General features: G+C 40.3%; 1 protein-coding gene across 1 annotated transcript; it reads right to left on the reverse strand.

The window, feature by feature from the left end:
* Nucleotides 1-3,449: 3,449 nt before the first annotated feature.
* On the reverse strand, nt 3,450-24,904 carry LOC138064594 (protein ERGIC-53-like). Its single transcript, XM_068927931.1, has 13 exons — nt 24,670-24,904; nt 23,515-23,669; nt 23,318-23,425; nt 20,481-20,542; nt 19,536-19,635; nt 17,903-18,026; nt 17,054-17,112; nt 16,298-16,430; nt 15,001-15,194; nt 14,820-14,890; nt 8,688-8,841; nt 7,653-7,774; nt 3,450-5,896 (listed from the first exon to the last, which is right to left on the reverse strand). The coding sequence occupies exons 1-13, from the start codon at nt 24,902-24,904 to the stop codon at nt 5,860-5,862; spliced, it is 1,554 nt and encodes a 517-aa protein (XP_068784032.1). The 3' UTR covers nt 3,450-5,859.
* Between the last annotated feature and the right edge of the window lie 1,998 nt (nt 24,905-26,902).

Raw genomic sequence — 26,902 nt, forward strand, 5'->3', positions numbered from 1 at the left:
TATACACAGTCCAAGATTTGAGAACTGAGATTCTTCATTAAGCCAAAAAAATCCCTTTTATCCATTAATATTTTACTACATTGGACAGACAGTCCAATGTTATCTGGTTTTTTATGGTTAGTTTCTCTTACAGATGACTGGGGCGTTTTTTTTTCTTTTAAAGGGGAGAAAATTTCATCTTCCCACTCCTCATTTTTGTGTTTTATTTTACTTTTCCTCAGTCTCTCTCCAGCTAGATCACCACTTTGACTGGTGCTGCATGGAGTAACTGGTATTTTTAATCTTAACTGTCAGTAAAGGAGAATGCATCTGACTGAGCTATAATCCAGCCTTGCGGTCTTTTGCCTGTGGCTTGTTTGCATAGGTCCTCGTCTTTCACACTTCTGTTCACTTTGTTAATCTCATCAATCCAATGTGATTCTGTGATTCTGTAATCCAGGTCTGTTCAGGTGAAGATTTGCAGGATCTGCTACGTAGATCATGGACTGTTTGGGGAAAGGAAATCATCTGCTAGGTCTCAAAAGTTCGTGATTTTGGGTATTGAGTATTTATCCTATTAAGGCTGACTGTGCATGGTTTAATGAAATATTCTGTGATCCTGATTATCTAAATGGTTCTCCCAGCACACTCATAATTTCATTGAGAGATGGGAGGATTCCTGTTTGGCTAATGCCTTAATCAGTATTAGAACCTTTCTAATTAAAGCAGACCTGTTACTTAAAAAAAAGTGCAGGATGTTCTGTAATCCTGGGTTACAAGATTAAACAAGAAACTTCACATTTCCTTTTGAAGTAGAACAAACATCACTCAAAAGCAAGAACTTCAAATCAAAACAAAATTACTTCGATAGACTACAAATTCCTAAAAAGCATTTTTTTAAAATCAAAATTGATTTCATAATCACTGTGCATTATCCGAACCATGCATAAGCAGCCAGAACTTGGGGGAAGAATCAGCTTTTTACATCTGACCAACTTTGACCTCGATTACCAAAAATCTAGTCGTCCAACAGGCTAACAGAACCGGGATCATACAGGTCAGATGGCTAACCCCAATTTGAGCAGAAAATGCTAAACGTGAGTAAGGCATTACTGCATGCACAAAACAAATAAAACTTGTGATCTCCTGGCAGTTTGAAAACTTTAAAAAAAAAAAAAAAGCATTTGGTTTATAGGCAGGCACTGATAAGGTACCACAGCTCCTGACTCAGGAGGAGATTGGCATCCCAGCGGACCTGGCACTAGTCAGTCTGATTTTGTGTTCTGCCCAAAGACTTCCCTGGTTCAGCTTGCTGCCTCTCCAAGGCACTGAAGGGCAGAGCGGCTGACAGTGCCCCTTATTTCCCATCCCTCTGAGTTTTAGAGGGGACTGTTTGTTCAGAAGGTGACAATAGCTAGTGCTGCAGGGCTACGGCAGGTCTCCCGGCGCGGTGCAGGCAGACTGTGACACGGCCTGTGCTATCACAGCGCCCTTCCGTAGCTGTTTCACCTGCTTAATGCTGTCCGACCCTGGGAAAATGGCGTAAGTGTACCATTCAGCACCCTACCGGACTGGAGACAACGTGGACAAGCTGGGACAACTCTCACCTACAACCCCTTTGCCTTCTGCTAAAACTGAGACCTTGCTCACTTTGCTAGTACTCGAAAACTCCTGCAAACTGGCTTAACCCAGCATCTCTTTCAGAAGGAGGCCAGTCTTTCGAAGAGCGCTCTGACTACTGAGCACTAGTGACAACCTCACGATCAAGAACAAGACCACACAGCCCCCTCTCCCTTATGCAGCTGCATTTTAAATGGAAAATGGGTTAATTCTAGCAGATCATTAGAGCTGAACATTCCACCAAGAGCAGGCCCATTAAAAAATAGTCTATTGCCCGAACTTTTTTTTTATTTTTTTTTTTTTTTCACTCTTAACAGAACTGGGCAACACGAAAGGAAAAAAACCCCAAATAGCCAAAGAACACAGGCACCTCTACGCTAGGAACGCAGTTCAGAGCCCCAAAACAGACAAATCACAGGGAGCAACCTAAAACGACTCACAAAGAAACCAGTATAAAAACGTTATAGGCAGGAAAACATCCAAACACCCCATCTTCTCTACAGGCTATGTTCCCAAAACAGGGTCACAGCAGAGGCAACTCCAACCACATACCTCAGAAGTATCTTCAAGTATTCTTCGAAAGGACCAAGACTTTCCCCTTTTCCTTCTTCCAGGAGAGGATGTTACCTTTTATGCAACGATCACTTGACCACTCGTTCAGACAGAAAAAGGCATTTTAGGGCTTTCTCAGCCTGAAGGGATGCAATTAAGGAGGTCCTCCACCTCTCAGGGGATTTGCCCCTGGCTGGGGCAAATGATGGCCAATGAGGGGATTCTTTGCTCTTCCTGTAAACACGTACACCCAGTTTACTGGATAAAGTAATAGCAAACAAGGAGATACAGGCTGCATTATTTTGGGTAAACGCAACCTATTCCAACAAACAGGACCTGAGCACCCAGAGGAGGGCTGTCTGGGGAATCTGGAGAAAGAACTACAGACATGTAGGCAATCTTCAGCTCAAAAAAAAGAGGTACCTCGTGTAGCCAAAGCAGTCAAGAAGCAATTCAATTTGCAATTAAGAGATTTAGAAGTTCACATGTTACTTTAAACATGGCCTTAAATGTCCAATACTCAAGGCGAGTCTGATACTCCTGTAGCACAAGCTTTGAGTGAATCCGTTACACTTCGGCTAGAGTTACTCTTTTAAACTTCATTTCTCCTGGATAAATAGAACACAATCCTTCACACAGAAAGGCCTGACACTGGATTCAGCACAGCTTTTTAGCCAAGGGTAGTCATCTGTCTGCGGAGTCTCGGTCTCTGAATGCCCTTAACTCTCCAGTATCAGGCAGGACTGAACCCAGAGAGTTTGAAAGCTTTTGAGATCCGAACAACAAAGGGTAAAGAACGCTTGAAATACACTGCTGCGGCAACATAAGAGCGCATGGACTTCATTGACACGTATCAAATTAAAAGAAAAGAAGCTTACCGAAAATATGTATCTTTATTCAAATAAGGTTATCTTTGAACTCCAACTGTCAAGTTACATTTGTCAGAAATAAACATTAAATGTCAGCTGTTTGAATTTTTAACACAGTAGAAGTCTTGGTTGTTACAGTAATTGATACAAGTCAAATTTGCCTCAAACAGGAAGCTAGGAATTTACAAACATGATTGTGGATTTTGTTTAAAAGATTCAGGTGTGACAATTTACTTTAATATACTCTGACCAGTACAATGGGATTCTCTTGTCACTGCCAAATAATATTTGCTACTTATCATCCACAGTTCAATACTACTAGGCTTGTTCCCCTCCATATCGTCAAAGTGGATTCTAAGCTGTCTTCTTCTAGTCCTAAAATTTTACTTGACAAAATGAAACGTTTACAGTGTTGAAAGAAACTTCTAGTAGCCATAATCAGAGGCTACTTTTACTGATAAATAGTCTACAGTCAGAATTTGTTGCAACCACTTCAAGAACAGAGAGGACAAAGTTTGGGCTAGACGATTAGGAGCTTTCATTTGCTCCAGGGAATGGCAAGGCAACTATGGAAGTTCCAAGAAGAGATGAATGTGACCTAAACTAGGCATGAAGCAAAGTACCACTTTCTGGATGTTACGCTTTAGACCTTCTGCTCCCCAATGCAAAAGATTCCCAGTTACACATGGGAGACAGGTGGATCTATTAGCAGCATAAACACAGCAGCTGAGCGCCATACTGAAAACGAAACTGTAGGTGCAAGTTTGTCCCTAGACACCACCCCCAGCCTTCTCTTCTTCCTAACACAAGACACAACAGCACAGGCTGCTTCAGCTTTTTGGAACTAAGGTACAGTCAGAGAAATTCACAGCAGAGAGAAACACATGCTTCCTCCAACTTAATACTTAAGAGCTGCTCCTCATCATGCCAGATATGCGGACCTACTTTTCAGCCTTTCCATATGGAAGGTCCTACAAAGCCTGCTGTGAGCGAGGGAGCTCTCTTTAGGTGTTGCACTGATGTAGGAAAGCTAGGGACTGAAAGGAACAACACTGTACGTTTTCAGAGTAGTTTAAGACGACGTATTACATTTAGTGAATAGAGTCAGGGTTGCAATAGCTTAGATTCAAGGCACCTGTAAATATTTGCTGGTGTGAGAACTGAAAGAATAAATTCCCATATGTTACTGTGGTTCTCCGAAGGGTTATTGACCTACCCTATTTATTCAGCAAGATTAGCTTGAGGCAGTAATTTCTCCAATTAGTACAGCAAACAAAATCGTCTCAAATTCAGGAATGAATTTATTAAGCTATACCACTTACAGCATACTACATACTGTAGCTATATAGATAGGTGTGTAGGTAGTATCATTTTACTGGTATAGCACAGGCACCCACTTCCTGGACGTTCTGTAATTTAAGTAACAAAATGTATTGCATAGATTTATCATTCCTTCACATTGTCAGGCACAATACTAAAATGTTCTCCATTATAGTGACTTTGGCAGCATGTGTTGCACTCCAAAGGAGTAGAAGTTGTATGTTAGGTTCTAGATAGTTGTTGCAGGTCTTCAGATAAAGAGATTCAGAATTAAAAGTGAAATATTCTGATGCATTTGTGCATTTTATAGAATTTAAAAATTCTATCCCAATTCTACACACAAGCAACTCAAGGACAAAGTTACCACAGATATGTAAACAAGGCAAAAAGAATCCCTTTCACGTTCCCAATTTGGGCTATCTCCTTTGTTTCTTTCCTGAAGCAAATTGCACATGATAAGCAAAATCAAAAACAAGTGTTCAGTCTTATGCCTTTGATATTAAACCAGGAGTTGATGCACAGTACTGGTTCTGCAACAGCTACTGGATTAACAAGCACGTCTGCAGAAACAGCTTGTGAAGAAATGGATAACACTCAATGTTTGTAGTTCAGAATACTTGCTGCTTCAAGATTTTAAATCAAAGTATCCATATTTGATTCAAGAAAGACACAAGACAGCTTTATAAAAGTAAAGCAAATTCCCAGATTAAATATGCCCTTAACAAAATCAGATCTGAAGAGGTGTAACCAGTGTTATCTTTGCTGAAAAGGTTCTACAAATCTCTAAACAAAATTACACACAGACTTGAAACTCCAAAACAGAAATCAATCCCATGATATACTCAAGGAGACTACTCTATCAGTGTTTCTCTCACTACCTAAAAACAAAACCCAAAATAGGGAGATAAGCCTTTGTTTGCTTATTCTGCATTGTTTGCTTTCTATACCAGATACCAACATTTGGACTGTTAAAGGCCTGTCTTTGTGTCCACATATTAAAAAAATATTTGTAAATCTACATTTCATGAAGAGTTAGAATTTACTAAATCATTCTAAAAAACATTAAATCCAAATGGCAAAGAAATGAAATGTTCGTAACAACTTTTTTCCCCCGAAACAGAGAAGTGAGGAAGAGGAAAAAACTGACATGTCAGGATACTTAGTGGTAGGCTTTCTGCACAAATCATCAGTTTGCAACTTTTATTATCAACAACCATCAAATCTTTGTGTCTTAATTCCCTCTTCTTGAATGTTAACAAATCCACACTATTTATCAGAAATTTAGCTGGAAACATAGACCTAGATAGGGTTCTTGGCCTTCCCCTACCTAGTATTTGCTCCACTGCTCCCCGGTCTGTTTTTAACTTTAGCATTAACAGTTTAAACAGTAACTCATTTTGTTTAACAAAATGCAATAATTTACAATATTGAAGTATATCAAACACTAAAATTTCCCTCATTTACAGAATTGTATAATTTTCTGTGCATACTGATATGTACACACAAAAGGAACAAGTCGTCAAAAGAACTTCTTGGCTGCTGCTTCTTGTTGACTCCTGAAAGAAAAAGCAGAAGAGAACTCATAAAGTACTTACAATAGAAAACTAGCTAACTGGTTTCAGAAATATTTCTTTCACTTTGGGATAAAAGATTTTGCTCCTCTTCCACAGAGATTTCGGGAAACCAAACATAAATCACATCACAAAAATAGTGTATTGTATTCTCCATTCACAAAAGCATTGGAAGCATGACTACAGTTCCAACTTTGCATCAGACACACGGAAAGAAAACATTCTGGATAGATGCCAGAAACTGAAAGAGCATAAAGTTGTTTTTCTTTAAATGCTTTAGCGGAAGCGTTCTGAAGCTTGGCAGCATCTGATCTGCCTAAAGACCATGACAGAAAAGGAAACATATGCAACTAAGCACTGAAAGAAACTGCTTGGAAATGGGATTACCTTTTCCCTTTGACAAAGGATTAATTTATTTTCTTAATTGATACAAATACTGTGGCTCAACCACACACACATGGTAGAATCACAAGGGCACCGGAAAGAACTGAAGGGGATCGTATCCTCGTTTATCTTGGAAGCCATCTTTCCAGATGACAAATACATTGAAAATGCACTATCTCACCTTGTGGAGAAGCAGCCACGATAACAGTCAGCGCTATCAGCAACTGTCCTCTTAAGTTAATACTACTTATCTGTCCACAGAGGCAACAGTGTTTTCTTTGTAGAGCACTGTAAGCCTTACTGCTTTCTGCAGCTGCTTTGGTCCCTACTCCTCCTCCTGTTGGAGGACAGGGGGAAAGGAAGACCACCAAACAAGCAGATGCTTATCCTCGAGAGTTCCCCACCACCACAGTTTTAATTTGAATATAATGACGTTACAATGAGGAGAAAGAGAACATAGCCAACATTCAGCCCAATCAGGCTTTGTTTAAAACCCCCTCCAAGACACGAGCAATAAACCTTCACCCCTCTCCTACACAACACAGTTTTTAGGCAAGCCTGACATTTAAGAAACTTCATGTATTTTCCTCAAATTATTCCATTAACATACCTCTGCAGTATTTGAACCTAGAATGCAGCTGAGAACCATAGGATATGTATCATATGCAAAGTTCACTGAGAAATCTGTATTTGTCTTGTCAGGTGGGATAAGTAGTTTTTAAACTACATATAGCAAAAAGAACTCAAATCCCAAATTACATCAGATTTTGTTAACCTATTAATAAACTTCAGCAAATCCGGCAGAGAACCACAAGGATGGTAAGGGGCTAAAGCACATGCCTTAAGAGGAGAGGATGAGGGATCTGGAGTTGTTCAGCCTGGACAACAGAAGGCTTTTGCCCGCCACCCCCAAACTAACAGCAGCTTTCCAATACCCACAAGAAGGTTACTGAGGAGACAGAGATAGGCTTTTTACAGAGATGCACGTTATGAGAATGAGAGACAACAGTCCAAGTGAAACAGGGCAGATTCCCACTGGATATACAGGAGGGAAAAAAAAAAGAACACTTCATTACAGTAATTAAACATTAGAAGAGGGGTCTGGAGAGGTGGTGGATTCTCCATCCTTAGAGGTCTTCAAGACCTGACTAACGTAAGCCTTAAGCAACTTAGTCCGAATTTGGTGTTGACTCTGCTTTGAGCAGAAGGCTGGAATATAGACTACCCAAGGTTCCTTCCAAGTTGAAGGACTGTTTGTTTTAAAGAACATTACCATAATCATACTATTTCAACTGCCTATCAAGTCAGAACTTCCAAAATCATTTCTCCCATTGCTGTCAAAGAAAAACATACTTACCTATACATGATATAACCAATGAATAACACTGTTTGCACTGCTACAAATATGAAGAAGTGCACTGTAGATAAACATGATGGAAAAGGTGGCAAGTCTGGACACTTGGATTTCTCATTAGATGGCTAAAAAACAAGAAAAACAGTATTTGAGAAAAGAGCAAACAAGACATGTCATCAAAACAGTTCTATTTATGAAACAAAACAAGATCTTTGTAATATGATCTAGAAATAAAACACAAGCAGAAAACGCAGAGGAAAAAATGACAGCTACTTTGTGAGAAAGTCACGGTATAACACCCTGCCTCACTTCCCCCTTTCACCTTTATGTTTCTCAGATAAGCTGAATGACGTTAATCCAGGGGCTATAAGGGAAAGAATAAATTATTGGTAAATTATCCCAGAAATTAAAAAGCTTGCATGTGATCATAAACTATTTCAGTTTAACTACTACTTACACTAGGCTGAAGTGCTACCGAACGTGTGAACATCCATCTTCCATACTCAAGAGACTCTCAGCAGAGGCTAGGTTCCCCCTGATTAAACCCCTCTGGGCTCCTCCCTTCTGTGCAGATGCAGAGAGAGTCTCCTCTGCAAAGATTTTTCAGTGTCTAATATAGGTTAATTCATGCTGCAGCTTTTCATTCATTAAGCAGGTTTGTGTTCCCCAGCTACTCATTTTACAAAATGCATACGAATTTAATTATAATAGACAACCCTACATTTCTGCAACTTTTGACAACAACTGGCCACCAAGTTCAAGAACTGCTAGGTAGCAGGGCAAGTGCAAAAGAGCACCTAGAAAGCCTAATTGCTTGACCTTGTTTCCACAGGATATTAGAGTAAAAATCACGCTTTGTGCAAAACTTCTCATCAAGACAGATCATGATGGTAGGTCAAGGCAGAACAGTTTTAGTGAAGCAGCTTAATGAAGGATTAATAGCTCAGTAAATTGCATGCTGGCTCATCTCAGCCTTTTACTAACAGCCAGATAAAGAAGCACTATAGTCACACGTCACACTAACAGCACATAAATTACCATATTTCGTTGGACTAAATGCTCAATGTCCCTCTTTACTACATGAAGGTGTTCTTTGATGTCATTAAAGTGCTGAGTTGTTTCATAGACCCCCGCAGCAGATCCCGGATGTTGAGCTCCACTGACCAGCCTCAGCGTGTCAGCCATGGAACTTCTGAAACAAGACAACACAACATCTTTCATCAAACACTTTTCCATAAACAGCATTTATACTGGACACCTTTTCGTCCATTAAAATTAGTCTGAAATACGTAGTTTCCCCAAAAGGTAGGACATATTTCTTATCTTCCAAGAACACCTATGAAGAAGCAGTTCCTTAACCAAACTAATGTACTTTTTTTAAATTTAATTCCACACAGAGTTTGAATTTGTACAGTGCACCATGTCCCAAAATCATACTGAAAGCAAGATCTGGCAAATATTCTGTTACTAGACAACTGCTTTGCCTGAAGTCTAAAACAAGTGGTCTGAATCTGAGGCTATGGCCAAGGCTTTAGGATAAACACAGTATAATGCAATCTTTCAAGAAAACTAAAAGCTGTTCCAAAAAAAAAAAAAATCATGTAAGAAATAAAGAAGAGGCTTTAGGGATAAGAAAAGATTTAAATACATCCTTGTGTCATGATTACCATTTATATGAGAAACTCATTTCCCATTTGCATTGTCATAATACTTAATACTGTCTTCACATGTATTCATTTTGCTGCTACAACAAATCAAATTAAATTCATAAAAAGTTGAGGCTCCATAACTAATTTTGCTTGAGCTAAACTAATCAATGGGGGAAAACATTTAATCTCTAATCAATATGTTTATATAATTTTTTGCTCCTATGATGACTCTTTTCAGTTGCAAAGAGGATTACACTACAGCTAAAGTATTTATCATGTGAATGTTAATCTCTTTGTTATTAACAGAATAAACAATCAGAATGAATGTCTTTGGATTTCTTTTTAATTTACTTAAAACTTTACATTTTATTCAGATAAGAGCTTACTTTGATACCTTCAAGGTAAAGGCCTTGCTGATCAGCAATTAAACTTTCACTTGAAAAAAGGTAACCTGGCTTGAACACAATGTGTTGGGTAACTGGAACAGCAACACATAACCGTACTTGTCAGTGTTATATAAATTATATTATTGAATTTTTAACTGGCTCATATTCATTGTGAAAACTGCAAGTATCAAAACTTTACAAATAACCTTCATAAAGGTGCTGTCCACCTTTAAGCTCTACATCAGTTGCTCTTCATGCCGTTAAATTTCAACTCAATTCCGTTTAGGGAAAAAAACAGGAAGAAAGAAAAAATAAACTCTTAAGGTCCCATATATATTAAAAAGCATTATGTCAGCTCTAAAAGTAAATACTGCAAGGCATGGGTATGCCGTTAGATTAGTTTCACAGCAGCTCTCTCTCCACTGTGGTAACTTTACATACAGCATGTTTAAATTACTTAAAGCAGCTTCATACTAAATTACACTGAATTAACCAACACTTCACAATTCTCTCAGGCTGCAGATACACCACTGCAGCAAACTTAGCAATTACAGTCCCCGCTAAATGTTGGATTAACAATAAACTTCTCTTCCAACTGAAGATTACCAATTTTTCTCATGAAAATCGCACACAGACACACACACACAAAAAAAAAAAAATCAATGTAACATACTGCACTTCCACTCTTCTGCGTTTTCCCCACGTAACAAAGCAAGCTCGCCTCACTTGCGGAACAAAGGGATCCGGGAACCCCCCTTTTCCTTTCGTGTTTATGAAAGCTCAACCCCATTCCCAGCACATACCGGAAGATCAACCACCTTCCACAGTTACGTTTCCTGTAGTTCCAGATAACGTACCGCACTGGAAGCCAGACAGGTAGCCTCGCGCTCCTGCAAAACTCTCAGGATTTAGCTCAATAAGTTCATTTCTAAGGCTGCATAGTTACCAAAAATACACTTGTCTGCTTCTGCTTGCCACCGCAAACCACACTCGTCAAAGCAGCTCTCCTACCTTCTCTCAGGCTAGGTTTCTGGTTTTGGAGCAGTAGCATTTACACGTGCAAAATGAATGCAAAAAACAAAACAAGATGAAACACAAAAAACCACAAACACACCTGTGCTGAATTAAACTAGCATATACTTCATCCAGGAATTTTCTTTTTTTAGTTATTGTCATTGTATAGATTATTCAAAGTAAATTGCTTAATATTTACCTGTACTTTGAATTAGGGTTGTAATAACCTGTTTGAAAACAAAGTTTTCACTCTAAGAGTTTTTTGTTTTTTTTTTTTTTTTAAATAACCCATGTAAAATAAACACTTTGCTATCATGACCACTGCCTAAAAAACGCTGATAGCAATGATGTCCATCCACATCCACCACGTTGTTTACTTTCCCCCACAATTTTCAGTGCTAGAGCACAATTATATGACTGATTTTGTACTTCTCCCTCCTTCTAATACCTTACATGTAAGGAACTGAAATCTGCACACCCGCCTTCCCCCAGAATGATCCACTTTTGTTGTTAAAAGCAAAATACCTTCCCTAAATAGACACGGCCTGTATCAAATTTAATTTACGTTACTTTTACATAAACAATATCATGCAGTTACTTTCTACTGTATAAACACGCAAGATTCTTCTATAATCAGACGATTAAGAAATCCACAAATCTTGACAAGAAAATTACTTAGACAGTAAGTCCTTCTCCTCCGGGATGACCAACAAGGCAACAGCGGGCTGTTCATTTCTATCTATAAATGAAACATTTCTTTAATCTAAGAAAAATATTAAGATGATGTTACGCAAACTCATACCTAATAAATAGTCACTAGAAGGGCAGACTGCCAATGTTAACAAGAAAATCTAATTTGCTTGCTAGGTATAAAGATTTGTCAAGAATATTAACATAAGAGCTTTCCTGGAAGAACAAGTGCAAAAAAATGGAAGCACTCTAATCTTCATTCTACAAAAACCTGACCTACTTAAATGAATCACAAGAGGCTGCCTTTGAACTAATACTGGGGGAAACAAAACAAAAACAAAACAATTGCTTATACACTACAACATGAAGTTATAGGAATTTTTTCCCTCCTTTTCCTTAAACCAAAGATAATGACTGTCTGAACTACTGTAAATAAAGGGTTAAAGCAACTTAAAGAAGTTTCAGCTAAAAAGAACAATTGTAAAACATTCCCAATGCAGTGTATAAACTTCCCTTTCAAATACAGGACTTTTCTGAGGTCCATACGTTTTACCAGTATATCACCTTCAAGGTTAAGATCTGTATGTACATCAAGCGGTAACTTAGTTTGAAAAGGTACAGCATATCTTTCAGACAATCATTTGAAATAACTGCATCTTAAAAATCAAAACTATTAAGTGCTTAGACACTTACAAGTATCCCTACAGATACAGAAGTTTCCCGAGAGCGTTAACTGGCAAAAAAAGTCCTCTGATAAAAGAACATGACAGTCTTAATCTAGAACAATTAGATTCCAACAAGTTACATAAGTGTCACACAACTGAGTTCATCTAGGCAAGGAACTAGGTCTGCACCAGTCAGTCTCCTTTAACGTGATTACCTCCTACAGCAAAAAATACTGATGTATCGTTTGATAGACGCAAGTCATCACTAATTAATTTAGACCATAAAACATTCACCCTTAGAACAACAAAAACTATTTCTAAATAGTGAAATGAGAGCACGCAGCACACATGTAAAGGGCAGGTACTTCCATCACAGTACAGTTTTAAAACATTTTTACTGTTTCTAATCTACCCCACAAGAAATCAGGACAAGATTAACAAAAGGGTCTACACAATACAATAGCATGTGAAAAACAAAACAAAACAATACAGCCTGCCTTCACTAGACAATGTAAATGAAAGTAATTTAATGTTAGCATAGTCTTCTCTACATAATTTTTTTTTATTGTGCAAGCACCACATGACAATTTCTCTTATTATCTAACAAACTAAGAAATTTTTAGTCATAGTCAAGTTTTCAGTACATCCAAGAATGGAGACTATACAACCTCTCTGGGCAACCTGCTCCACTGTTCAACCACTTCCACAATAAAAAAAAGTTTTCTTACGTCCAAGTGGAGTTTTCTATATTTCAATTTGTGCCCATTGCCTGTCATTCTGTCACTGGACACCACTGACAAGAGCCTGGCTCAATCTCCTTTATCCTCTCCCCTCCTCTTCATGTAGTTATACCCATTGCTAAGGTCCCCCCTGTGCCTTCTCCTCTCCAGGCTAAACAAGCCCAGCTCCCTCAGCCTATGACAGATGCTCCAGGCCCTTAAGCATCTTTGTGACTCTTTGCCGGACTCGCTCCAGTCTGTCCATGACTTTCTTGTACTGGGAGCTCAGAGACTGGACACAGCAATCCAGGTGTGGCCTCACCAGGGCTGAGTAGGAGGGAGCAACAAACAAACAAAGAAAATCATCTCCCTCAACCTGCTGGCCTCAACCTCTTCCTAACGCAGCCCGGATGTTGCTTTGGGGCAGAAAAGGCCAACAGCGTTGCTGACCCACGTCCAAGCTCTTGTCCACTAGGACTCCCAGGTGCTGTCCTGTAAAGCTGCTCTCCAGCTGGTCAACTCCCAGCCTGTACTGGTTGAAGGGGTTCTTCTTTCCTAGGTGCAGGACTTGGCACTTGCTGAACTTCATGAGGTTCCTCTGAGCCCATTTCTCCAGCCTGTCCAGGTCCCCCCACCGAACAGCAACACAACCAGCTGATGTATCAGCCTCTCCTCCCACTTTTGTATAGTCTGAGGGTGCACTCTGTCCCACTATCCAGGTCATTAATGAAAATGTTGAGCAGTATTGGCTCCTGGGGGACACCACTAGTGACTGGCCTCCAGCTGGACTTTCTGCTGTTGATCACAACCCTTTGGAGCGTGGCAGTTCAGCCAGGTTTTTCTAGCTACTTCAGTCTTCCCCCTCCACCCCCAAAACTCTCAGAAACAGAACCAGCTTTTCAAGTATTCCACGCAAGAATGCTGCCCAGTGAAAATGGCGGGTTTGTTTTTTGGTTTTTGGGGGTTTTTTTTGGTGAGGCCATTAAGTACTTTCCATATCTGGCCCTTGTTTCAAATGCCTTTAACAAACAATGTTCTCTTAAGGCCTATCCCTACTCCTGCTGGTGAACTGAAGGGTGAGGGTTCTGTTGTTATTTTAATTACACACAAAGTTTGATCGACAATAGAAGTAAAAAAAAAAAAAAAAGATCGTTCCAACGCTTGCACAGATCCGGGAATGCTAAGAGACTTGGCCATTAACACAGAACAACTGCGAATACAAATTGCTAACACTGACAGACCACCGTGGAACATAATCAATATGTGTGCTTCAGGCAGCTGTAGCAAAGGCAGGGGGGGAAAAAAAAGCCAAAAAACCCCAGTATTTTATTTATGTGTCTAGATGGAAGAAAGAACTTACTCTTCTAAAAAAAGAATATTTAAAAATATATGTGGGTGTGGGGAGAGAGACAGAGATCTATAGAGAGACAGAGAGATCAACAAATCTCAGCAACTCTATTACCTGTGCAGACATTTTTATTTGTGCAAAACTACTTATCAGACTTACCCACAAGCCTTAACACGTTTTGTGTGGCCTTATTTAGAGTAAATATCTTTGTGCGAGTGTTTTTGTTTTCATTATATCAGAAGAATAGATAGGGTATATGGACAAGATACTCCAGCTGTTGTGTTTGTTTGTTTGAGTTCACCGGCTACAAGTTGACAGCATTTACGTTCCAACGCTCCAAAGTCACAAGAACAAGTTTCCATGAGGCACCATATTATCATATCAGCAGTTCTACAGAAACTGACTGTTCTTAGAGACTCTGTACTTGCTTGTTGAGGTTGAATGTGATGATAAATGAGGCAAATTAGGGGCATAGCCACCATAGGAAGATGAACTATATACATTATATATACACACACATACACACTTTTTTTTTTTAAATACAGAACTTGAATGTATGCAGACAGTCACCACTAAGGAACTGACACACAGACATTTCAAGTTTGTCAAAACTCTCCTACTGAAATAATAAATGGGACTAAAAAGGTAGAAAATGATACAAAATGCAAAATAAGGTCTTAACATTTAGAAAGTGTTTACCTCATTTCATTCACTTGTCTAAGGACCTCTTCTTGAGTTTTCACAACTGCATCAATCTCTTGCTGGGAAATCTGGGTGGAGGGTGGAAGCAGTAAAGATCAACATATCTTGGGAAAAGCAAATCGATAACGCTTTTGAAATTAGTTTGAGCTTTCAACCACGGTATATTTTTGGAATTCACCTGTCCTTGTTGATCTGGAACACCAGCTCCTCTTTTGGCAATCTCATCTGTCACTGCAGAGACATATCTCCTCTGCTCATCCAGAATCATATCCAATTGCCTATTAAGCTGTTTGATTTCAAGATGAATCCGATTCTGTCCTTCAAAGATTTGCCTCAGTTCACGATCACTCACAGTTTCAAAAAGATCATCAGCTGACAAGAAAAAAAAGAACAGGTAATTCTTACATGCATTGCTCTTATGTCGCATTTTATGATTTTTCTTGTACCTTAAAGTTTTCACATAGATACACTTTTTCCAGTGAGTTAATATGCTACTTCTGCAGTGGCTATTTATCCCCATTGCCAAGGCTAGGGATACCAAAATGGCATTAGAGAAACTGAACAGAGAAAACCACACACATTCAAACCCAGACTTCACCTTGTAGAGTTCCTATTCTACTATTCAGGTAATGTGCAACATAAAAATGGAGGTGAGATGCTGTTATTATCAGGAGACAGCTACCTTTGCATAAGCTAGTGTCCTATTAACATCAAGATTCTCTCTGAACAGAGGTGCAGGTATTAAGTGAGAGAAACTTTTAAAAAAGTAGCTTGAGATAAAAAGGTGACTTTGCACATTTTGAGTGAATTCTTTCCCAGCTGCAACAGGAGAAAGAAAAGCCCAAAAGACTTTGTGGCAAAAAGGTAGCCATTTATTAGCAAAGTAAGGTTGGCAATATCTCAGCAGGACAGTATTTTCAACACAGATGATGTTAGAATAGTGTAGAACCTCTAAAGTAAGATCAGAAGCTTAACGCAGCAAAGAACAGTCATAACTTACTACTTTAACTACATAAATCCATTCTGACAACCCGACGTTTCAGGTCTAGATGACGAAAGTATGTTCCTCATGTGTGTGCATTTAAATACAGCTAATTCAATCCACAACAATAAGAAACAGACCAATAAGATTAGCTTTCAAATATATTTTCAAATAACCAAAAAAAACAACATGCTCCCTTAAATCATCACTTTACTAAGGGCTACATGACCACTCCCTCCTACTGTCCCTCATCATGGACCCTCATCATTCTCATTAAGTTTCTTTTCATTTGTTTTGTTCTCAATGCAGACATGACAAAGGAACGTTGTATTTCAGAAAGCACTTCACAAAAGACCAAAGATTTTTAAATAAGGTAAACAACATCAGTAAGAGCATAGCAAGATCAGCATTTCACAGTATCGGGCCCTAGTTTGGAGTACCCTGGAAAACATAGGTTTTCCTTGACAATTGAAGAACTGCTCAAATAACTTGCCTGGCTGTCCTTGCACATCAGGATGTTCCTTCTGAAATTCCTCTTTCTTTTTATCCAGTTCTTGCTGAAAGTGTTCAAACTCCTCTTGATACTTCTCTTTATCTTTTTGAGGAATTTCTGCATCTGGTGTAGGCTTTAAAATGTTATCAAAAGGAGAAAGAGAGATTTTTATCACTATCAGTCTTTAAAGCTCTCAAAGACTCCTATATAACTCATTCTCCAACAAGACTGTCTAGATTTCAGTTTTTAGGAGAAGTAACAGACTAGTGGAGCACCCTGATATTAAGCTGAACTGAGGAATCAGAAGTTTCCATGGAGACCCACAGCTTTTTCCTGATGCATCTGTACTTTGTGATCAGAAAGAAATGAAGTTTTACTGCTAAAAAGCATCTATTCTTGTATGCAGTTGCTCTAGAGGAATGGGAAGCTGAAAGTAAAACAGATTAATTGTCCAAAGTATACTGTATTAAAGTATACTCCCAGTTGTTAGATTAAAACAAAACACGCAAGGAAAACAGCAGGATTTGTTTGTTGATTCAGTGTTGCTTCAAGAATCCTAGTCTTGAAACCGTAACTCTTACTGAACCACTACAGTATTAGTCTCATTTTTCCACAAGAGACGATAGCACAGCTACATGCCAAAATTCAAAAGCAGTGAAGCTAAGTATGATTTTAGAAGAAATGCCATCATATGGTGCTACATATAAAAAAAATACACAATACCATGTTTTACTAATTACACATAAAGATGCTTACTACTTCCTTGCCAGGTTCAGTCAGCTGGAAGGTCAGAAAAGACAGGACATCATGGTCATCTGTATTTTTAAAAAAAAAAAGTGTATATGTATATTGAATAACTTGTTAATTGCTATTGCTACAAGTTAAAAACATTAATTATATTCATACTCTTCAAACTCTCAAGTCAAGCCTGTATTTGCAAAGGATCTTCAGCCAATAGCGTCTTCCCAAAGTCCTCCCAAAAGCTTGGGCAGTAGGGAATGAGACTGTACAATGTCTTTGTCAGGCCAAAGCATTTCTGCTCTGGCCAGGAAAAAGCCTAAGCATATCAGTACTTTGCAAATGGGTGAGGATTAGTTACTCTATCATCGACCACAATCAGTATAATGGATCAACACTAGCAGTAATAAAGCTCTTTTCAAGCCTTGCAAATCACAACACAGTTTGGCACAATTCTTAACGTTTTCCCTCCACCTCAAAAACTGATCTCCAGAGTTAGTTAAAAGCCTTGGGGTAGAATTGATTTACATCAGTTTAAGGCTCACATGCAAAACATAACACACGTAACTGCATCACAATGATGGCTCTGCAGTTTGGACAGTTGTTTGTCAGGTAGTAGAAAGAGGTCAGTAATTCGTTTCATCTATGCCAAACAGTTACTGCCAGGGTGGCCCAGGTTTTTGCTCTTAAGCCAGTGACATTCTTTCACATCAAATATCTTATCACTGACAACAAGGTTCACTGGAATTTTAAACATCAGTTGCTAAACTGATTTTTACTAAAAGCTTTAGCTGTACATATTTTCTCATTTGTTTTGTAGCTAATCTAATGCAGCACCCAAATATAGTCAGTGAGGAGCTATGTTACCTGCAAGCCCCCCTGTGGCTGCAGATATTCCAAAATATCCTTGTGATGGCAACACCATATCTTCCACTTTTGCACAAAATTCATAATCTTCCTTATCTGGAGTAAAGCCATTGTTAATTAACACCTGGAAAGAAAAATGCATATAATTTTTACTACATAAATCCATGTGTGTTAATTGCTTTGGCCATGTACAACAATGGCCAAAAATACAACTTATTAGGCAACCTAGCAGCTAATGCTAGAAATAAAGAATTATTTCATTTCAAAAATGCACTTTTAAAAATAAAATACATAAGCTTGCCTTAAAAAAAAAAAAGAAGGAAAAAAAGGCCTGTTTCAAAGTTCAGCATGAACAAAACTCAACATTTTCTATTCTTAAGAGCACGTACTGTGTAAAATTCAGAGATGTATACAAAGGTATTCTTTTCAGTTATAAGCAGCAGCAAAAAAAAATTCATGTGCGAAAAACTGATCAAGTTCTAGTATTATCAACTTTGGTTCAAGAAATCTCTGACTCGCAGATCACTGAAGGCCAGTCTGTCAGTGACACTTTTGTATAGGATACTGGCCAACACAGACTTTCGGTCTGATCTAGTAGAGTCACTCCTCTTAACGATCTGACTTTGACTCTAAGCTTAGACAGAGTCTCTCTTCCTCCACAGACGCATTCACAGAACGGCTAAGGTTAGTCGCACTGTTTGTGTCAGGAGTTCCTAGATAAACCATCAAGGACAAGGCACGTGCGCAAAGGGGAAAAAATCCAAGTTTTTTCATTCACGAGTAACAAACAGCCTAGACCATTACGACACAGTACGGTGTCCATCTTCTCTTAGATGCCCTCATGTTTACTTTTAGATACACTTTTACTACAAAATGGCAGCTGCTTTAACTGGCTAATATCTATGAATAGTATGGTTTTAGCTGATACCAGAAGCCAGAAAAGAAACATTTCATTTCACAGGGGTCTCAACCCAGCACCATGTATTTTTCTGTCCTCCTCTGGACAGCATTCATAACAATCTGAATAGTTTTTAAGTAGTCTTGGGCACTCCCCTACACCAGTGATTTTTCCATGTTTTCCAGTGTTCAGAGCCTTAGTAGTTCTTGGAGGTGGGAAGCCTCAAATAGCAAATTTAAATCTACTGCCATCGAGCTTCGCTTTTAGTCACATTTCAGGAACCTCTTACAATCAGCTGGCGAAGCCTCAGCAACTGTCAGACCAACACAAGAAATATTGTTCTAGTTCAGGGGCTGCCCGACCACTTGGAAGCTGAGGAACAGACGCTGGCTCTGGGACACCTCTGTAGGCCAGTCAACATCAACAGAAGGGTCTGAAGATATATGGGTACACTAGCAGGGCTGACCTGTAAGTAAGATCCGAAGATCAAAATCAAAAGATCAGTAATACCTGCCAAAACAGCTCAGGAAACTACAGATGCACTAGTACAGCTAAAAGAATTTGTCCAGTGTTTGAACACGCTGCACTGCGCTCCAGCTTCTACTGCTGAGCTCATCATTTTCAAAAGTACTGCGATTAGCATATGGGGTTATTTGGGGTTTTGAAAGAGTTACAACAATCTCACACTTAAAAAGCAGAGAGACATGAGTTACTATGTTATTTCAGAGTACTTACAGTCAATGTTTTTTGGTAGTATGTAATCTTTGCCCGGACAGGATAGGGCTTGTTACGGAAGTCTCTCTGACAGTATGCCAGTGCTTGCGTGGAACCATCACTATGAAAGAAGACAACTTGTATAAACCTATATTTTATGATTTACCCACCAAGACAAAAAGCATCAAGGCATCATCAGTAAGAAGCACCACGCTAACTTTTCAAAATGCAAAAGCTACCCCACAAGTGCACTGAGCTTTCCTAAAGCTCTGCGATCAAAAGTACTAGATGTTTACGCAGGACACAATACAGATAGAAAGCAGTAACAGGGAAGTTTGCACGCTTCTAGAATATATGCCTGCACCTGTGAATTGAGACTGAAACAACTAGCCTGGACTGCACCAAGTAAGCTGGAAACATCTCTTCTCAGACAGCTCAAAGAGATGTTAATGGCGCTGCTGACAATAAACCATTAGGAGCCAAAATTAAATGAATAAATTTCACTAACAACCAATCAGATGTCAGCTAGTCATTCTCAGTAGTTCCTAGCAGCGTGTGGCTAACAATAAGCAATGAAAAGGCAAAAAATCTCTGCCTCCATTTATCCAAGTTAACACATTCCCTAAGGACACGTACCATTTAAATATCCATCAGTTGCTCATTTCTGTGCTGCTACTGCCAAGATAGTGTTTTAATTAAAATAAAACCTCAAATTTAAAGGAATGCAGATGAACAACAACATTCTGTATAAAATAAACTTTTACACTTTTTCCTCAAAGAAGGAAATCTATGCTTTCAGAATGCAGTTTCTCATCAGTACTTACTAAATACCGATACTCCTATGCATGCAACATATTACTTCGTTTATTATTATTATTAGTGGAAAAAACACCTAGAGTTTCGCACAACATTTCACCATTCAAAACTTTATTTTCAATGTTAGTTTAGTGGTAGATATTTACTTACTTCTGATGGTCATACGAAAGTTTTCCATTGTTGCCTACAACAATCACACCAGGATTATTTTTCTATTAAAAAAAAAAAAAAAAAAGGTGAAATGATACACAAAATCACTGATTGCCTTTCTGTGATTACAGCATATAAAGACATTAGGCTACAGACACACTGCAGGTGTTTTATTCCCGTGTAGTCCCGATGCACAGAAAGTAAAAGGACTGAAATAGCTCTGTGTCAGGCTGCACGCTTTGCGAGAGATGGCTACGTTCTTTGTATAGTTAGGGGTGAAAAAACAAATGAAGTTTACGGATGTACTAATTACCATCATTTGACAAATACATAAATATTAAAACCATAGTTAGGAGAAATTCATATCCAGTGAAGACATAGGTCTTAAAATTAATGGAGGAGTTAGTATATTTGACTTTGGTTACACATCACAGGGGAAAAACAGATGAACAGACAGCATGTTGGCACCCTGCTGACCTCACCACAGCCATTAGAAAACCCTGAGGAACTACAACTCTGTCAAATACATCCCAGGTTAAGTTGCTAGAAGGCGAGAACAAGCTAAAAGGATAATGAGAGAACAGATTTACACCCGGTTGCCTCCAAGCATTTAGGAAATGAACCCCAGTTTTTACAGGAACACAGGTTTTCAGAGGTAATCTCCCCTCCTGCTTCAAAACTTAAACTCATCATCCCCCAGAGGAACATATTGTTCCACTGGAGAGAGAGCAAATTTAAGAATTAAGAAACAAGACTCATTTCAAGAGCTCGAGAAACAATATCATTCTCAATTCACAGTGTTTGGGGCACGGAGTGAACTTTTTTTCTTTAATACTCTGAGAAACACTGCAACCAAACTGTGTACCTTCGTCATACAGATTCTGACAACATGAGACAACAGCACTCCCGTATACAGAAATACACCAGTGTTACTACTTCTTAACCCATGGACTTTAAAGTTAGCCTAATTGCTTCAGTATCAGTATTACCTGCCCAGTGCCACTGAAATACTTTTAAAGTCATCTTCTTACTGTTTCTTTCAGTTTAACAATAGTAATATTGAATTAATTCAGAGTATATTTGCATATATTTTGCACCAGGTGTGTACAAACAGTTCAACTGCAAAGCATTAATTAACGCAACACAAGGCTAATCTCTCTTAGAGCACAGTAGACAGCTACTAACAAGAAGAATTCAATGCTGACTGTCAATGGGCAGCCCAGTTTTGGTTGTGGATCATGTCTGGAAGGAAGATTTGAACAGTGAAAACATATACAAGATGTTGAAAGCAACTACAGAATCCAAAGCAGAGAACGAGCTCTCAATTTTTTTTGCCTCCAAAAGATCACAGAAAGGAGACGTGCTCTAAATCCTTGACAGATTTAGCACAGTTCTTGCAACTTCAGCTGTTCAGAAGTACAACAAATATTAGACTTGTTTTAAAATAAACACTGTCATCAGAGAAATAAAGAACACAGAAATAATGAATTCAACTCTAGTACAACACATAGCTTTAGAAGGAGGGGGAAAAAAGCTTTGCAGTTTTTAAATCGACATCATAACTAGAGTGCTTTAAGTTGGCAGTATTAGCTGAAGTCCACTTCTGGATGCTGTGTATTAGGCTGAGGACCAGTTAGAGCCCGAAACATCTTCCACTGAATGTACCAAACACAGAATTTCTCCATACTAGGACTGAAGAAAGTAGCAAGAGGTCACTTCAATATTGGAGTTGGTAAGACTTTTGAATACACGTTGGAACTAATACAGGCATGAGGTAGACTTCTGTTTTGCCTAGAAGCGACACATCATCACTTTCAAAAAAGTGTTTCACACCACACTGACTAAACTTGTCAGGAGAGAAGGCCCAGTGCTATCAAAGCTCTGGCAAACAGCGCTGTCCACATGCAACTTTTAATAGACTCCATCTTCAGGCAGGGTCCATATTCATGCCAGAAGTTAAAAGAAGAGAGGGGACAACGGGGGAAAAAAAAAAAAAAAAAAAGAAAAGAACAAAAAAGGATAAATTCTTTATAAGTTGAGCAATGTTCCAATTTATGCCTTGCCTTTAAGAGCAGAAACAAAAGTCCTCTTCAGTTTTTAAATGTTCATATATGAGATTTGCTGTATGTTGAAAGCAAACTGTAAAAAGAAAACTTGCACACCTACAAAAATATAGCTGAAACATCCAAAAGCAAGCCAAAGTAGTACAGAAAAAGCAAAGCAGATCAACTACCTATCATTAAAGTTTCCCAGGATCATTTTGGGTTGGAAAATTAAAAATCCAAAGTGGGTATCCACCACCAGGTTACTGAATTTTAGATTCGAGGGAAAAAAAAAAAACACACAGCAGCTTTCATCTCATCTGCTACAAAGCTTTTCTTGCAAAACTGCTGAAGACAGATTTGTTTTAAGAAAAAGCATCTCTGAAGAAAGACATAGAAATTTGTGTTGCCACAGCAGCATATATTGATGCAATATGCCTCTTCCAAAACATAAGCCTTCAGATCTAACATTTCAGACTGTGCACGGACATTTCAAATTTCAGCATGTACACACGTCAAAGCTATTTCCCTTCCAAACCTAACAGATGAACCAACATACAGTGGAGATTAATTTATGTGCTAGGCTTTAACTTTCAAACTTGAACCCATTAAAAAATTTTGTGTGAAAAAGAAGTCTAGTTCAAACTCTGTAAGATGGCATATTTTAGTTTAGCCCTTCTAAGTGAAAGAGGGGAAAAAGGTTAAAAAAAGTGTTTTTTCACAAAGCTGCAAGTGCAAAAAACAGGCAAGAACTTCATATACCATCTTTTCAAGAAATGTTTGACTCCAACTAACCTTTCCATCATTGTCAAAAGAATCAAAGAAAACTCCAACACCATTCCATTCATCAGCTGCCCCAAAAACAGGACCTTCCAAGCCTTGCTCTTCTGTAAACCAGATTGCCTATTTACAGGAAACAAGTGAGAGTCGTAAGTTGAGATCCACTTTTTCATAGCGTGCCCATTTTTTAAGTTATATCAAATTCTTAATACCAGTCCATCAGCTCCGATGCGGCCTCTTCCCGTAACTCGAAATGTCACCTCAATCTCCCAGTATTCAAACATTGATTTGTTTTTTGTCCATACTGATCCTCTTTGGCTTTTCAAGGATGTTGTGATACGAATCTGATCTGCACTTGGTATGGCATCTAGAAAGGAAAGAAACCAACACTGAACATTCGAGATAACATGTATAGCGCGTGCTCAACTAGCCAACTAATTAACCCTCTAAATTCAAAAAATCTCCTGGTGTTCTCAGGCAGAGAGCCGTTTTCAAAATAACTTTAAAGTAGAGAATTCAAACAGTGGAGAATTAAAAAAGAAAAGAGCATCCCTTATTCCAAACAACTTAATTACTATTGCTTCATAGAGGACTTATTCACCTTCCACATGGGACTAAAATGCACAGAACATTGGCCTTGCTTGAAGGTACCACACTTATTAAAAAAACAAAAATCAACAGATAAAAAACCCAAAAGGTTCAATTTCCTGCCATAAGCGTCCCACATGATTTTTGAAGCAATCACTGATTTTTCCTCTTGCTCTTTAAAGCGGAGGCAATGCTCTCGTTTCCAGTTTAGTAGTTCAAAAGAATAATGGGGCACAGATTTTGAGACATCAATTCGCTTGTATTAAATAACATTTATTTTGGGGGTCACCTGCTGGGGGGGGGGGGGGGGGGGGAAACAACAACAACAAAAAAAGACAGCTGGTCTACGGACAGCTTCTTTCCTGGCCCTTGGAGCCCGGCGTCAGAAAACTTTCAGAGCCAAAGCCCAGTACGTACGCCCGGGCGCCAGCCAGCGCCAACTGCGGTAAACGCCGCCAAGAAAGGCGGGAGCCGTGCGCGCGGCTCCCCCGGCAACGGGGCGAGCAGCCTGGGCGCCTCGGCCCGAAAGCCCCGCGGCACACAGCGCCTCAACGGCGGCGCTGCCGGCGGCGGAGCCGGAGCTGCCCGGGCAGGTTCCGCTTCGCCGTTTCCAGCGCGCGGAGCCGAGCGGCGGCGGCGGAGCCGGGACCGGGACCGGGCGGCAGCGACACATCAGCGCTGCCCCGGCGGCCCCGCGCACCCCCGGCCGCGCAGGCGGCACCACGCGGCGCCCGGGGCCGGCGCCGCCCGCGCCCCCCGCCGCCGCCCTCGGCACTTACTGCCCGTGTGCGCCCAGAACGGCACCGTCCCGTCCGCCTGCACCAGGTGCGGCCCCTTGAAGCTGTACTTGTACTCGAAGCGGCGGTGCGGCGCGGCCGCCGCCGAGCCCCCCGCCGCCGCCGCCTCCTCCGCCGCCGCCTGGCCGAGGGCGAGCGGCCCGCGGCCGAGCGCCAGCAGCGCGCCGGCCAGGAGTGCCGCTGCCGCGGGGCCGCCCCGCTGCGCGCGCGCCGCCATCTTGGCCGTGCTGCGGGCCGCCGGGCGCAGCCAACAGGGCGCCGCCGGATTGGCCGCGCGCGGGGGGCGGGCCAAGGGCACGCGGCGGGGCGGGGCGGGGGGGCGGGGGCGGGCCTCGCCCAGGGGCCCGCACTGCGGGGGGCGGGGCCTGTCCCGGGGGCGGGGCCGGCCGCGTGGGGCGGGGCCGGCCGCAGGGGGCGGGGCCGGCCGCGCGGTGGCGGGGGTCCCGGGCCCCGGGCCCCGGGCGGCGGCGGCGGCGGGTCGCGCGCTGGTGGGCGGGAGAGACCAGGTTCTTGTTTTAAAACAACACACGTCTGCTTCAGCGGGAATGAAAATATGGACCTGACCCATTCGCTGGGAAAGATACAGTGTCTTCCTCAGTCACACAAAGGATTAAGCAAATGTACTGATCCGGTGGTGTATGCAAGCAAAATATCTCTGAGATGAATTTCAAAAGAACTTGTATAACTAAGTATTCTTGGTAACTTAATATTTGTTAATATGGAGGCAGAAGTATTTCATATTTTGTCTTGTACCGTATTTTCCTTACAACTGTATTCTAAAATATCTGTAGATAATTTAACAATAACTTTTGGTTTTTAGAAGACATCTGTGGGAGATGTTCAGGGAATTACGAGTGTTTCCTTGGCACCTAACCAGAGACAGAAAATTCAGCTGTTGTTCCATTCTCTAAAGATCCAAACGTAATTTTTCAGGTAAAACTCTGGAGCACTGGGGCTCTACAATAGGCTGCAGTCACTTCAAGAGGGTAAAATGGGTACGCGCCGGAGATCTGAACAGAAGCCCTGTCCTGTCTGCATCATACACTTGGCAGTAATTTTTGACCTTATCATGCCAATAAAATAATTGAACCATGTCAAGAGGGAACAATAAAAGAAAAGCACTAGCCTTGACACAGCTCTCTCTCTTACCCTCCCATATGCATAAACAGGTCCGAAACTCTGCCGCGTAGCGGCACTAGCGTGGAAGCGGTTTCTGATTTAGGAGAACAGACACTGTACTGCATAACTTTATGATTTACATAAAATTATCTCATCCTATTAGTAAGTAAAACAGAACTGTTGTGCAGTTACTCTCACAAATGTTATTCTTGCTATCAGTTCACCTGCCGCTTGACTGAAAGCGTCTCCTTGCTTTATACACTGCCTTGGGGTTATTTCATAACTGTTGCAGAGCACGCAAATCTCCAGGCTGCCTGACGGCAGTCCTTGGGGAGCAGGATTTCCCGGCTCACCATATGGTTATTTCTTAATTACCATATCGTCAGTATGGAAACTCCAGGGAGCCTGTATAGTCACTGTGTAACTGGCAGTTCAGCTACTCATTTCCCTCAGCTGAAGAAGAAGTAATCAAACTATAAGTACATATATATATATATATATATATATATATATATATATATATGCACAGACATATCAGCAGGCACATGCATAAACATACTTATGTACGCATACCTGGGCCAAGTTCCAGAAACTCTACGGAAATCAGACTTTGGAATACTTCTTTTAAAAAGATAGCGAATGAACATTTTCTTCGTCTTTTCCCTCTGTGGCCTTCGGAATAGCTGTCACATGTTTGCTTTTGCACGAGGTAAACTCTCAGCCCGGTTGGTGCCGGGTGGGTCTGAATCTGAATGCGAGTCTTAATGTGACCGTGTATATAGCAGAGCAGCTATTCAGGGACGCCCCAAGAGCGTAGAGTGCCTAAACAGTCTTCATTAAAGTCTAGGATGGTTAAAATAACTACTGTCCAGATCGCTGTGGTCCCACCAAGATAGCTTTTATCTCATGCACAGGAATGTAATCTCTGCCAGAGATGTCTCTCAGCAGGCTAATTTTACAAGTATACCCTGTACTTTGTGTAATAGTCTGTGAACATGGACCAATTTATCATCCTACTGACCCTGCAAATGTATCCCCCCACCCCTATTTTTCTGCAGAATCCACAAATCTGTACACAATTTATACCAACCCAAAG

Source organism: Struthio camelus, chromosome Z (genome assembly GCF_040807025.1).
Source record: "Struthio camelus isolate bStrCam1 chromosome Z, bStrCam1.hap1, whole genome shotgun sequence".
In the NCBI taxonomy this organism is placed as follows: Eukaryota; Metazoa; Chordata; class Aves; order Struthioniformes; family Struthionidae; genus Struthio; species Struthio camelus.

Bases quoted from the DNA above. Each gene is read 5' to 3' on its own strand.
- LOC138064594 (XM_068927931.1), bottom strand. From the start codon at position 24,904: ATGGCGGCGCGCGCGCAGCGGGGCGGCCCCGCGGCAGCGGCACTCCTG. The intron at 20,543-23,317 runs GTTAGTTGGAGT...TTTTTTTAATAG, and splicing joins CTTTTGACAATGATGGAAAG to AAAAATAATCCTGGTGTGAT. The intron at 17,113-17,902 runs GTAACATAGCTC...TTAAAAATACAG, and splicing joins AGCCACAGGGGGGCTTGCAG to ATGACCATGATGTCCTGTCT.